Source organism: Chrysemys picta, chromosome 4 (genome assembly GCF_011386835.1).
Source record: "Chrysemys picta bellii isolate R12L10 chromosome 4, ASM1138683v2, whole genome shotgun sequence".
NCBI lineage: Eukaryota > Metazoa > Chordata > Testudines > Emydidae > Chrysemys > Chrysemys picta.
The window spans coordinates 142494690-142508715 of NC_088794.1; the positions used below are offsets into that span (position 1 = coordinate 142494690).

At 38.6% G+C, this 14026-nt stretch overlaps 2 protein-coding genes across 2 annotated transcripts in view; one reads left to right on the top strand and one right to left on the bottom strand.

The window, feature by feature from the left end:
- The window catches only part of SIX6 (SIX homeobox 6), a 133878-nt gene that overhangs the window by 31646 nt on the left and 88206 nt on the right, over positions 1-14026 (bottom strand). The window lies entirely within an intron of this gene.
- Positions 1-14026, top strand: part of C4H14orf39 (chromosome 4 C14orf39 homolog) — a 49140-nt gene that overhangs the window by 11398 nt on the left and 23716 nt on the right. The window contains exons 3-7 of the mRNA XM_065594081.1: positions 6106-6195; positions 9051-9238; positions 9712-9754; positions 11658-11778; positions 13907-14001. Of these exons, the coding sequence (XP_065450153.1) occupies positions 9055-9238; positions 9712-9754; positions 11658-11778; positions 13907-14001 (443 nt within the window). The 5' untranslated portion in view covers positions 6106-6195; positions 9051-9054. The remainder of the gene's footprint in view (positions 1-6105; positions 6196-9050; positions 9239-9711; positions 9755-11657; positions 11779-13906; positions 14002-14026) is intronic.

The window sequence follows — 14026 nt, forward strand, 5'->3', positions numbered from 1 at the left end:
TCTGGTGTCATTTACTCCACTGATTTTAAAGTTGTTATTCTGAATTTAAACTGGTGTAATTGTAATCAGATTTTTTTCTGAAGGAACAGAGTCTGCTTAGAGACATGAGAGGGATCTCATTGAATAATCTCATTGGAGTCCTCCAAGTATTTAGTATTGGACCAATTAACCTACATAGCAGGAGGATAAGGTGCAAGTTACTGGATAAGGTGCAAGTAGGAAGGTCAAAGTCAGTATTTCATGGTTACCAACAGTTTCTTTTTATGGCCACAGAAACAAGCTTTGGTTGCTCTCAGATTGAAAGCTTCCAAAATTCTGCAGGCTAAATATTTGATTAAATTTGATGGGTCCATTGGGCTGGATTCCATAGACCTCTGCACACAGAATTTCCTATTAAGTTAATAGGAATTTTAAATGCTGATCATTGTCAGGTTTGAGTCTCTAGAACAGGGGTCGGCAACGTTTGACACGCGGCTCGCCAGGGTAAGCACCCTGGCGGGCCGGGCCAGTTTATTTACCTGCTGACGCAGCAGGTTCAGCCGATCGCGGCCCCCACTGGCCGCGGTTCGCTGTCCTGGGCCCAATGGGGGTGGCGGGAAGCGGCGTGGGCGAAGGATGTGCGGCCACTCCCATTGGCCCAGGACAGCGAACCGCGGCCAGTGGGGGCCGCGATCGGCCGAACCTGCTGCGTCAGCAGGTAAATAAACTGGCCCGGCCCGCCAGGGTGCTTAGCCTGGCGAGCCGCGTGTCAAACGTTGCCGACCCCTGTTCTAGAAATTGGTGAGAAAGGAAATATCTGACCATCAAGTTTTCTCCCTACTTCCTTAGGGTGTCTTAATTTTTCTGAATGAAAAGTATAGGTATCCTTTATAAGGATATCTAGTAAGAAAGATTTGTGGATGACATATATAAAGTATGGGTAAGATTCTGTAATCCTATCCCTTTACATCCTACTGCTTCTTCTCCCTGGTACAATGTCCTGGTTTAGCTCCTATGTAACCCAACTGATGTTTTATAAAAAAAAAAACTGGTTTCTTTTGTTAATATTTTATAATTAAATAAAAATGTTTGAATAAAAAAGTATATAACATATTTGAAAGACTTTTGACACTAGAAAAAATAGGTTTTAATTTCAGACTTTGAATGGAAAATGTAAGTAAAAGGAGAAGTGATGAGAACATCAAAGTTCTTGTTATGCCTATTAGGAAAGAATAAGTTTGTGCTAGAACTATCTAAAAGCCTGGAGAGGAAGGGGAAGGAGTGGAGTCATTGGTGACTGGAGAAGGGGAGGTGGCTACTTGGTGGAATTAACTGTCATTCGATACTGATCAGCAATTGATGGAAAAAAAGGGAAAGGAAAAGACTTGAACTTGACAGGAAAGTTGCAGTCTTCTTTTATATTAACAATATCACCTCTAACATAGTACACAATGAACAATTTTAATAAACTATTGAAACATTTTACTTTGAATGTATTACTCCAGACAGGTTTTAAATTCTCAGGTCCACTACTGAACACAGAAATAGAGACAAAAGTAAAGGAGGAACTAAGGACCTGATTTAAAATCCATTGATCTTCAATGGGCTTTGGCTCAGGCCCTAAAAAAAAGAATAAACTTTGACATTAATGCAGGATGATTGGTTGAGAATGAGAAGTGACTTGTTAGTGGTTATAGCATCCATAATGTATTCAGAAAACTGCAGAATATTGTGTTTTAAATTGATGAAGATGGCATTCAAGAATGCAGTGAAAATTATAATAAAGAAGCTTTTGCCATTTATTCAGACAATAAAAATAAAATGAAAGAAATAAGAGATCTGCTCAGTTAGAATCCCTCTAAACTTCTGAAATGTGGTCAGCACACTATTTAAAGATAATTGAGAAAGTAGGAACACCCTGGCCTCTACAGTCCTGCTATACAGAATGGAAGTTCCTCAGGATCATCTTCATGGTTGGTTGATGTAAAAAGGAGGATTAATGTACTAGCTTGTAAATCACATTCAGAGGAACTTTCAAGAAGATAGTCTCTACATTTGTATCCAAATACCATAAGCAGTGCTTAATTTGTAATGAAAGAGGTGCCAGGGCTCAAGCAATTTTTTTTACTTTCATAACTGACTTGGCTAGCCCAGAGGAGCCGGGGCTATAAACTGCAGAGCCTAGAGGTGCCGGGGCTCAGCCCTGGCAAGCCTTGGAACAAGTGAAGCACTGACCATAAACATATTGAAATTTGCATTGAGTCTGAGAAGACTTTGAACGCAACGCTGGATTCATTTTACACAATGGAGTCTACAGAAAAGGACGTCTCTGAGAGCTTTGACAGATTACAGGTTGATGATACCTATTGTCATAATCTCTGTGGAAATCTGTCTTGATCTAATTAACAGGAAAGAACTGGAATCATACAAGGACAAAACTGAAAAACGATTTAGATAAACTTAGGTAACTTTTCCATTACCTACCTACCATGACTGATAACAAATACAAAGGTTGAGCCCAGAACCAAAAGAAGAGGATGAAACACGGTTGATGGAATCTAATCCTGGTCTTCCTCCTTCTCTTCTAGCATTTACATTTGAAAATCCAGATATTTATCCAATTTTTTTGTTTGAGAAGGAGACTATGTCACAGTGTGTTGCATCAATATAGTGGGAACTTGTGGAAGTAAAATCATAGAAGACAAGACATCCTGCTGGCTAACTAACAATCAAATGTATTTTTAGCACATTTGGACTGGTTTGGTTGAAACTTTATAATAAACTAAGTGTTGGAAAAGCAAATAAATGTGGTAACAGCACAGTAGTATTTAAGGGGAGATATGAAAGTGATAAGCCTAACTTGTTAGACTGGTGTCTTGAATATTGCATGCCTGTGTTTTACTTCAGAATTGCAAACTCTTCACTTTGAACAGTGTGTCTTTTTTATATCTGAGGAATAAATATGCTTGCATAGTGAATTTCATAATAAACGTTTTGTGTTTCATTTAATAAAAGCTTCTTCTTTTTTTTATTTCAATGTTAGTTTGTTTTCTCCGGAAGAAAAGCAGGGATTTGTTTTTTGAATTGAGGAAAGTCACAGCAATGCCTCTGTGTGTGTGTGTGTGTGTGTGTACGTACTATCAGTCTCTGCTGTTTTAAAAACTTTGCCCTTTTTTAATGTGGCTTTTTGCCCAATTGTCACTACATGCAGTGATTTGTAATTACATTTTTATTCATAAATAGTATCAAACATTTATGACAGTAATATTAAATTGTCTGGATGGATAGTGTATTTTTCATTTACTTTTTATTTGCAATTTTAATGCTGTGGTAAATGTTGATTATATCTTCTTGTGTCTTCTCAGGATCTGGAATGTATTATTTCCTATTCAATATTTTTGCAGTCCTGTTCAGCAAATTAAATGTCAGGTCTTTGTTCTTTAAATGTTTGTCTTCTTGCCAGCAATTACACTAAATCAGCCATTATTGAAGTCACTGTTTATATTCTCCATTTTTAACATTATTTATATAGTGCTATATGTATATATGACAATGTACAATAAGTGAGTTTTTGCCAAGTAACAGGATCTTGCCCCAAAGACCTTACAACAGAAGCAGGAACAATACAGCACGATACAAATTGGGAAGATTCTTTGAATAGATGGATATTATTGTTTTTTGAAAGAGAGGCAGGGATCTTGATATATGTATATTATTCAGAATAAAATAATCTAATTTACTGATTATATTCCTTAATCTAATATTTTTACAACTAGTAAACGATTAACACAAGAAAAAATGAAGGCGTCCAAAATATTTTAAAATAATTAATTTGTGATTTTACAGACTATCAACAGTTCACTCTGCTGTTCTGGAGCCACAGAATCTACTCCTGCTGCAGAATTGTGTAGCAGAATATCCACTTTCATTTAAAAAAATAAGTTTCTAACTTTCTGGTTGTGAAGAAAATTTTAATTATGGGAATGTAAACTGATGCGATGCTGTTTTCTTTTGTCTGCAAACAGACGGTGAATCAATACCTATTTGTGATGTGAACTGCCCTATTTATGTCACCAAGGTGTTACCTCTGAAATCTAATTACGATGACATAATTGCCCACAGTGTTAACTACTTCATGATGACTGTTTTAGTTGCAACATCAAACTATTATGCTTATCTCACAATTCCAAACCAACCCCTATATCTTTCTAAGTGCCAAAAGCCACAAAAGCTTCCTACTAGATTTCCAAAACATCTAGATTCCTCCCTGAGAACTTTCACAATGCAGTTGTACATTTTCAATACAAAATTCTGCATCACATTTAAAACTGAAGATTTAGGGGCAGTGTAAAAAAAAAAGAATTTAATATTGAAATAAATAACAATAAATAATTTAATGATAGGATAATCAAGTATGCAAATAGTCCTAACCAAAGGTGCCCATATGTTAATTTGGTGGTCTTAGTCCCATTAACAAATGACAGGGCCCACATCTTAAAAATCACATTACAGTTGGTGCCCTTGTTTCTAGCCTTAAGAGAATCCAGAGGTTCAGTGAGCATGTGGATCGCGTTCTCTGCTTACTCATAAAGGTTGTTCTTTCAGGTAACGTTTGAGATTTAGCAAGATTTGAGACATTACCTATCCTTGGCATCATCCATGTTGTACCTTTCTATGGATAGATTTTATTTGTGCTAGTTTATAAAATCCATTTAGCCCATGCTTTTGAGAACTTCATTGTCTAGTCCTGTCAGTCAGGTTTCTTTTGTTAAGACATGGAGATCAGTGAATTATTTTAGATGGTGCAGACAAGTAGTCTGGTTTGATTTTTCTTTGGAAAAAGTAACTAGGAGCTAGATTCACAAAAGCATCTATGTCCAACATTTAGGCACCACTCACGTTCACAAAATCACTGTTCAGCTGCCCCTTAAATCCCCTCAGATTTATTTGAGCATAAGCTTTTGTGGGTAAAAAACCCACTTCTTCAGATGCATGGAGTGAAAATTACAGATGCAGGCATAAATACACTGACACATGAAGAGAAGGTCGTTACCTTACAAGATACAGCCTATGTCACCTGATCCAGTAGGCATGCTCTTGAGCAAGCCTAACCTGCACAAAAGACAGCTGGGAAGTTGGGGGGCAGGTGGTGTGTGCGTGCATGCATCAGAATTCCCAGCAGCTTATGCACTTGTTACCTAGAATGTGTGGGAGAGACAGATTTGAATCCCCACTCTGCTTGATTTAGTTTAGGGACTTGTGCCCAGGTTATCTACATCCTAGGTGATTGCCCGAACCACATGCTCTTGGCTATTCTGGTGTGGAGATCTCAATCTCTTCTGTTGAAGCTGTTCAACTTTATGTATGTAATTAAATAGTCATTGGAGCAGAGACTTGAACCTGATTTATCCACATCACAGGATAGTGCACTAACCACTGGGCTATTTGGTTAAAATAGGGGTAGTCTATCTCTTCATCCTCCCTCCACCTAAGCCAGGTCAGCCCTAACTCCAGGAGAGGGTTCATGGCTGAGAATCCTGAGCAGAGATAGGTGCCTCCCTCTGGCCTGTCAGTCATGTAAGGCCTAGATCAATGGGCTCTGTAGATCTGGGCCCTAAGCCCTGGCTTTTTCCTCTGCATTTCACTCCTAGGCAGGAGTGACTCCGTACTCAGCTTGGTGGCTTCTGCGAATCCCTTTCTTAGGTGTCTAACTTTCCCCATGCGTTGTATGGGAAGCCTGGATGCCTAACTCAGAGCTGTGAATTCCATTGGGTAGCAGGCTTCTAGGAGTTAGCATTGCAATGCCTACGTCCTCTTTGTGAATGTAGCCCTATGTTTTCTTTAAAAAGTGAGACTCATCAAACAGTAATAATTGGCAGGTTTTCTAAGCCAGATATGATTTTGGACTCACAGCTGTAAAAGCTTGGGAAAACAAATTTCTGTCTATGAAAACTTTTTTCTATAGAAAAAATCCTCGCTTGATTTTCAAATAATAAGATGAATAATTTGTATGAATTGGCCCCAGTGAAACTGATTGATTTTATTAATCTTCTTGATGTGTTTAATTCGGAAATAACTTTTAATTAATAAAAAAATCATTAATACACTTTTTAACTTGTGCCATAGCTGGAAACCAACATATGTAGTTCTTAGCAAGCATGAAGAATATTTGAATAACCAACTCAAAAACTGCCAAGAAACTACAGAAAATGACAAGTAAGTATGAGAATTTGAGTTTATTTTATGTTAAGAATACTTTCAAGCAATGATAATAAGCTCTCTAGCTGCTAAGTGTAGAAATCTGCAAACTACATTGCAGGGAGCTATCATTTTTTAATCGATACTTTTAATTTTCAGGACAATAACAAATGTCTTCATAATTGAAAGAATATTCATTAGAGAGATATGAGTTCATGCATATTCAGAATGTTCAGGCTTATACTAATATTGAGACATATTTTATCCTTACGCTTGTCCAGCACTCCAGTTGATGTAAATACACAAAAATTAAGGGTCAAATGTGGCCCTTCATTATAAATGACTCCAAATCCTAACTACTTCCCAAGTACATATTGGAATTTTTCAAACCCTTGCTCTACTGTATACAATTTAAGGAAAAAATTCCTCCTTGAAACAGAGACCAGTAACATTTCAGGTTTGGCAGCCATATGTCGTAAAAATCAGTGAGTACTAATGAGAAACCATTTAAATAGTATTAGCCTGATGCCTGCCATGACTTATCTGTCATCGCTATGACATATTTCTAAGTACACTGCAGTGTCAATTGTTTTAGGATAATACAGTAGAATCTCAGAGTTACAAACACCTCAGGAATGGAGGTTGTTCATAACACTGAAATGTTTGTAATTCTTTGAACAAAACATTATGACTGTTCTTTCAAAAGTTTACAATTGAACATTGACTTAATACAGATTTGAAACTTTACTATGCAGAAGAAAAAAGCTGCTTTTAATCATCTTAATTTAAATGAAACAAGCACAGAAACAGTTTTTTTACCTTTATTTTTAGTAGTTTACGTTTAACAGTACTGTAATGGACAACATTTGCTATCTTTTTTTTTTGGTCTCTGCTGCCTGATTGCATAGTTCTGGTTCCAAATGAGGTGTATGGTTGAGTGGTCAGTTCATAACCCTGTTGTTCATAACCCTGAGGTTCTACTGTAGTGAAGTAGTCTTTTTAAAAAGCATTCAGAAAATACAGAGGCCGGTATAAATACACAGCACATGAAAAGATGGGAGTTGCCTTACCAAGTGGGGGTTCAGTGCTAACGAGCCAATTCAATTAAGGTGGAAGTTGCTGGTGACTACACACCACACAATTAAAACACTAACCCAGGAACCAATCCCTGCAACAGACCCTGTTGCCAACTCTGTCCGCATATCTATTCAAGGGACACCCATCATAGGACCTAACCACATCAGCCACACCATCAGGGTCTTGTTCACCTGCAAATCTACCAATGTGATATATGCCATCATGTGCCAGCAGTGCCCCTCTGCCATGTACATTGGCCAAACTGGACAGTCTCTACGCAAAAGAATAAATGGACACAAATCAGACATCAAGAATTATAACATTCAAAAACCAGTAGGAGAACACTTCAGTCTCCCTGGACAGTCAATAACAGACTTAAAAGTGGCAATTCTTCAACAAAAAAACTTCAAAAACAGATTCCAATGAGAAACTGCAGAACTGGAATTAATTTGCAAACCGGTCACCATCAAAATAGGCCTGAATAAAGACTGGGAGTGGATGGGTCACTACAAAAACTAATTTCCCCCTGCTGATACTCACACCTTCTTGTCAACTGTTTGAAATGGGCCACCTTGATTACATTGGCCTCATTAGCACTACAAAAGTGATTTTTCCTCCCTTGGTATTCACCCCTTCTTGTCAACTGTTGAGAATAGCCCACTTCCACCTTAATTGAATTGGCTCGTTAGCAGTGACCCCCCCCCACTTGGTATGGCAACTCCCATCTTTTCATGTGCTCTGTATTTATACCTGCCTCTGTATTTTCCACTCCATGCATCTGATGAAGTGGGTTTTAGAACACGAAGGCTTATGCCCAAATAAATTTGTTAGTCTCTAAAGTGTCACAAGGACTCCATGTTGTATTTGCAACATGGTTTACCTTTATTGATTTAACACAGGATGATTACCTTTCTATGCAACGCTCCTTTTCTTTCCTGTGGTTTCCAAAGATGATATTGATCACTTCAGCCCTTTTTGTGCTGAATTGCTTTTATATTGTCTTTATTTTTTGTTTGTAGTAATGCCTACAAAAGCATTCCCGAACATTGTTGGTTTAAATTAGAGAATAAAATATTTTTTTTAATGTGGCCTTTTTTACTGATGCTATGTATTTTTTTAATTTTGGGGATGTGTACTCAGATGATTTCACTGGATTTATACCAGCATAAAATTGATTTCGGGGTCAGTCCTGCCAGCTGGTGAGTGTTCTGGCCTTATCCAGCAAAATGTTTAAGGAATGTGAACAGTTTCATTTAATGGGACTAATTTGTGTGCTTACAGAGTGCTCAGTACCTCCTAAGAGAAAGCCCTTAAACCAGTTATGAATTAGGCCCCTGTTTGTTAACATGGAAAGCTGAGAAGCACTTAAGGAAGCTGGGCCATAAATTGGTTCAGCTCCATTGAAATCAGTAGAACTGTGTCAGTTTATGCCAGCAGAGCATTTGGCCTGCTGTATGTTTTATCTTAAGCCATATACAAATGAAACCATCTGAATGCTGCAAAGCTGTCTTTGGACATGTATATTCTGCATCACTTTCAGAACAATGAGAAACGATTGTTTTCATTTCACAACTGTGTACTCTGTTTTGTACTGCATAGTATTCGATGAAAGGGAATAATTACAGCCAAATAAGGTTGTATTCATCATAACCTGACCTTTGTCAACAGAGTAACAGATCTAATTGAGTTGATTTTTTTTACATAATTAACTTCTTTCTCAAGTTAAATGACTTACAATACATTAATGCAAGAAATATTCTGAATCAAAACATTATTCCACTTTGTTGTTTTAACAGGAAAATGTATCAGGATCACATGAACCAGTATAAAGAGATTTTGAAACAACACAAAGCAAAATATTCAGAAAATGCTCTTGCTCAGGAATATTATATGAAAAAAAAAGAGATTGAAGAAATCCGGAATAGAGTTCTGAAACATTCTGAACAATTTAAATGGAAGGAAGCTAACCTTTTGGATATTTTAGGTACCGGTATTACCATATTAATAGGGTCCAGTTAAATAATAATAATTTATAGTCCATTGCAAATTCAAAGCATTGTACAAACATTAACTAATTAATCTCCTTCATAGGTAAGAATTATTTTCTCCATTATACAAATGGAGTCAGTGGCAAAACCTGGATTTCAACACAGGGCTTTCTGAGTGCTCATCACTCAGAGTCACATGTCCTTTGGCTTGTGGTAACAGGTCCTTAGAGTATTCCATTGTACCAGAGGCTTCTTTTACTATTTTGAAGTTCATTTTCAAACATTTATTTTATGTTGTTCCTAGTATTGTTGTTGTTCTATGTGTCTGTATTATATTGCTCTTTCTGTACAGCACTTTAACACAAATGCAGAGTGCTTCCCCAACCGATTAATATTATATATTAATTGTCTTTGCGAAAAATATGACATTAGTGAATGAACAATCTAAAATGCAACTTTATTTTTTCAGAGCCTGCTCCTTTCAGGTCACTTTCTGATTGGGCGTTACAGATGTATCCATGACACATTCTCAATATTTACTGGCTGGTGGGTAGGAAAGTTTATGTTTGGCTTTTTCACTATCTTTGTAGCCTTGAATGTGGTGATGATGATGGGTGATCACTCGTTACCGAGTTTGATCATTTTCCATGGGAGTTATGGGTCCTCAGGTGGCTAATAACAGGGCCACACAGAGGATTCAGGGGGCCTGGGGCAAAGCAATTTCGGGGGCCCCTTCCATAAAAAAAAGTTGCAATACTATAGAATACTATATTCTCGTGGGGGCCCCTGTGGGGCCGGGGCCTGGGGCAAATTGCCCCACTTGCCCACTTGCCTCTCCCCCTTCTCCTCCCCCCCACCCCCGGGCGGCCTTGGCTAATAAGGCCAATCCTTGAACCACAAGTTCTATTGCAATGAGGGCAGATGTTTTCAGGCTCAGCAGGAGGCTGTTGATCATGACTGGAAGCCAGTCTCGCCTTCCTTCTGCGCCTCTTGTCCTCTGCAGCTTGTCGGCGAGCAAATGTGATAATAGCCACAAGAAATTACTGTAATTAAATTACAACTTTACGCTTAGACGTTATTTCTGCAGGAGTTTTGCCCGAGGGAAAATTGAGGGCCAAATAATACCCTCCATGAGTGGGGCCCTGGAGGAAGAAAACTGAGGTTCCTTTCATGAAGTTTCTATCAAAATGTTCCATTAGAGAAAGGTGGGATTTTGCTACACCATGGAAGAATAAGAAGATTTAGTCTCCAAACCTTGACTCAAGAGTCTGCCTAGGCTATCTGCACATATAGCATGTGCCTCTGCACTGGCTCCAAGGCCTCCTGAAGCAACCCCGCCGCCTCCCAGCTGCATAACTACATTGTAGCTGCACAACAAGGTAACCTCCAGAGCAGCTTGGGGGAGGAAATGCTTTTCTCCAATCCACAAGGGTTCCGCTGAACCTCACTGTCTCTCCAGTGTGGATCTGGAACCCGAAAGGGCTCCGGGACATAGGTGTGTGTGCGCACACATGTAGGAAACAGTGCTGTGTAGCTGGCTGGACCCCTCTTCCCACTTATTGGTCAAATATTGCCATTTCTTACCCGTTCGCACCCCCTTTTAGTTACAATGGCAGTTACATGCACGCAATTAAGGAAACATCTGGCCCTCAGAACTTACTCATTCAAAACTCCCATTGGCTTTAAAGAGAGTTTGCTTAAGGGCTGAGTAAAAACTCTGGGCCAGATCCTTACCTCAGAGGGGTTGCCCTTTCATGAATCTCCCCATTTCTGCACATTATGGGAGATCAGTCAACTCTTCAGCACCCCGACCACCACCTAGGTGTGGCAGAACTCTTTCTGAATATCCAATGTCTGCACTGAGGGGATAAGGGTGTGATTGGGTGGGCTGGGACTCCATGGACCTTATCTGGAAAAGGGAATACAGTCCTAGAGTACTTCTAGTGCACAATCCCTTACTGTGACCAGCAGGGAGTCCCTGTTAGTGCAGCTCCAATGGATTCAACACTAATGTGGAGGCACATAGCCTGCACATAGATGACCCTGGTCTCCTTGATTCTGCAGGCTTGTGCGTGGCCCTTGCACCCTTTTTGTGAGGGGGCACACTCCATTCCCCTGACAGACAATGTAGGAAAATCTCCAAAAATAAATCCTCACTAAGATTTCCTCCCCCAAATCTCCCTACAGCAGATTTTAACAGTGCAGGGGACATTCAGGCCCTGAGTATAGGACATCAGCATATGACCCAATGGGAGTTTTGCCCCTTATAGGGATCATATAGGTGTAATTCATCAACTGTGTAGATAGAAACTTTTTCAGTATAATATACATACAGATTTAATAGTTTAATATCTGTATTCTTTGACATGACTGTATGTCATACATACTATACTCACTGATTCTTTAACATAAAAGTGCTTATCTGAGGCAAAAAACACAAGACGTCCTCAAGCATGCTGCAGTTTTTACCCAGAAATCTTTTGAACTAGAGAAAGAAGCAAATGAAGTAGAAATGAAAATTAATTATTTCAAACAGGTAACAGTGTTTTAATATATAATTTAATTATATACAATTGTATTTTACATTTGTATATGCATGGATATACACTAATATGTCACTGTGTCTTTCTATAGTGATAACAGTATATTGTGTTTCGTAGCACACAGGCATACAGGATGACTCCAGAATTAGTAATTACTGTATTGTTTCTGTTGCATTGTAAGTGTTCTATTTAGGAAAGGGGGAAATGTGACTCCATGAATTTATGGACTCTTGAGGATTGCCTTATATTGATCTCAGCTTACACCATCATTCCCTCAAGGCACAGTGTCATGGTGACCTCCCTTCCAGCTCAAGAAGGCTAAACCTATCAGTGCCATCCCTAAATGCGCCACAGTGCTCCCAGTTCCTGCTGGCATTTAAGATTTTGCAAGTTAACCTTGTGAATATTAATGTATTGTACCTAAATATGGAGTTCATTGTCAGAATGGCATACATTCCTGTTCTCTTTTGAATAGATGTAATGCTAGATAATTCTGTCCAAGATGATCCTCATCTCCACAGCTTGTGCCTTTGCACCAGAGCTAAACATAGTCCTGTTGGGTAGCAGAAGCACTGCTCACAGCTAGGACCACCTTCCTAACAAGGTGTGTGTAAGGACAGAGCCATGGCCCCACACTCCTAACACACTGCCCAACTGAGGTGGCTTGGTGTGGAGGAAGGCACACTGTATACCTGTCAGTGGATGCTGAAGCTGTTACCCCAGCATGCAGTGCCCAGGAGGCATTTTGGCTAACTTAACCAAAATTCCTTCTGTTGCCCTGTGGCCCCTCTGCACCCAGAGAGGGCAGTGGCAGTAAGACACAGTATGGCCCATAATATCCAAGTTAGCTCACTGTCAGTAGCGTTTCATCCAGAATACTTTTAGCATAATAAGATATATACTGTATGGGAATTTGGAATTCCTTAAATGCTTGGGAAATTTTCTCCAGTCCAGGACCTCTTGGTGATGTCTTCCTGAACAATTTATCCTGAGTTCTTCCTGAAGACTCCCACAACTTTAGAAGCTGGGGAATTAGTCTCCAACCTGAGTATAGCATTATGTAGTTGATGCCGTGTTGGAATTATTGTAATACATTTATGCACGTTAACCAAACAAGAATTAAATGTTAATGAATTTTTAATTCATACTCTTATAGTCCCACTATAAAGAGCTCTAGGACACTGTTAAAATGATTTTTAGGGACTTACATAACATCCCAAGGCTGAATTTCTGTGATACTTTAGGTCACGTTCTAGAATGTGAACCGGCAGGTGTCTACAAAAAATTGTTGGAGAGAGGTATTTGGACATTGACTACATCCACTCTAGGTTGGGCTTCTAGCTTGGTGAGCTTTTAGAAGAAGTGGAGATCTGGAAGTCTTGAAATATTGCTGAGCTACAGTGAACTTACATTTTGCCTTAGAGAAGACCTAGAGAGAGAGAAGGTGTGAGAATTGGAAATCACATAAAAGGATAGGATTATCTAAAACACACACATCTCTCTGTAAACGTGGAAGATATGGGAAGAAGGATTATTCTCTCATGTGAAGATTTAGCATTAGGACAGATATTTTTGTTTCATCTGATATTGGTTTCATGCTTCCTGTATATATTAGTCCAATTCTTTATTATTTGCTCTTATTTTGATATATTACTATTAATTTGCTGCTTGCTGCAGATAGATAAAGGATTTAGAAGGGGAACAATAGCCTAAATTGATCCATCATTGAAACATACTTCATTATATCAGAGGCATAAAAATGATCAAGAAGCTGCATTGCAGTTCTATAAACTAAGGGACAGTCCTGATTCCATTAAAGTCAATGGCAAAAGTTAAGTCAAAACTGCAGTGGGAACAGAGTCAGTCCCTACCTGAGTATTATTTATTTATTTATTTGTATTACTGTAGTGCCTAAGGATCCCAATCAGAGAAGGTCCCACTGTGCCAGGCTCTGGATAAACACTTAATAAAATGGCTTAGGGACAGTAATGTTATAATAATTAAAGAGACCATCTAAAGAGCTCCTATCTGTGAATGGATTTAGCAACATCAGCAGACATCTGTGGCAGGCTGTTAATATTTTTTGACTTTTGACATTTATTTTATTCATTACTTTTTAAGCACTTTGAAAGGAGTACAGAAGATCAAAATCATTCTAAAATTATTGAAGGAAAAAGTAAAAAAAATTTAGAGAAAAGGAAGGCGTTTAAAGAAAGGTAAACTTCTAAACTCAGTTCTACA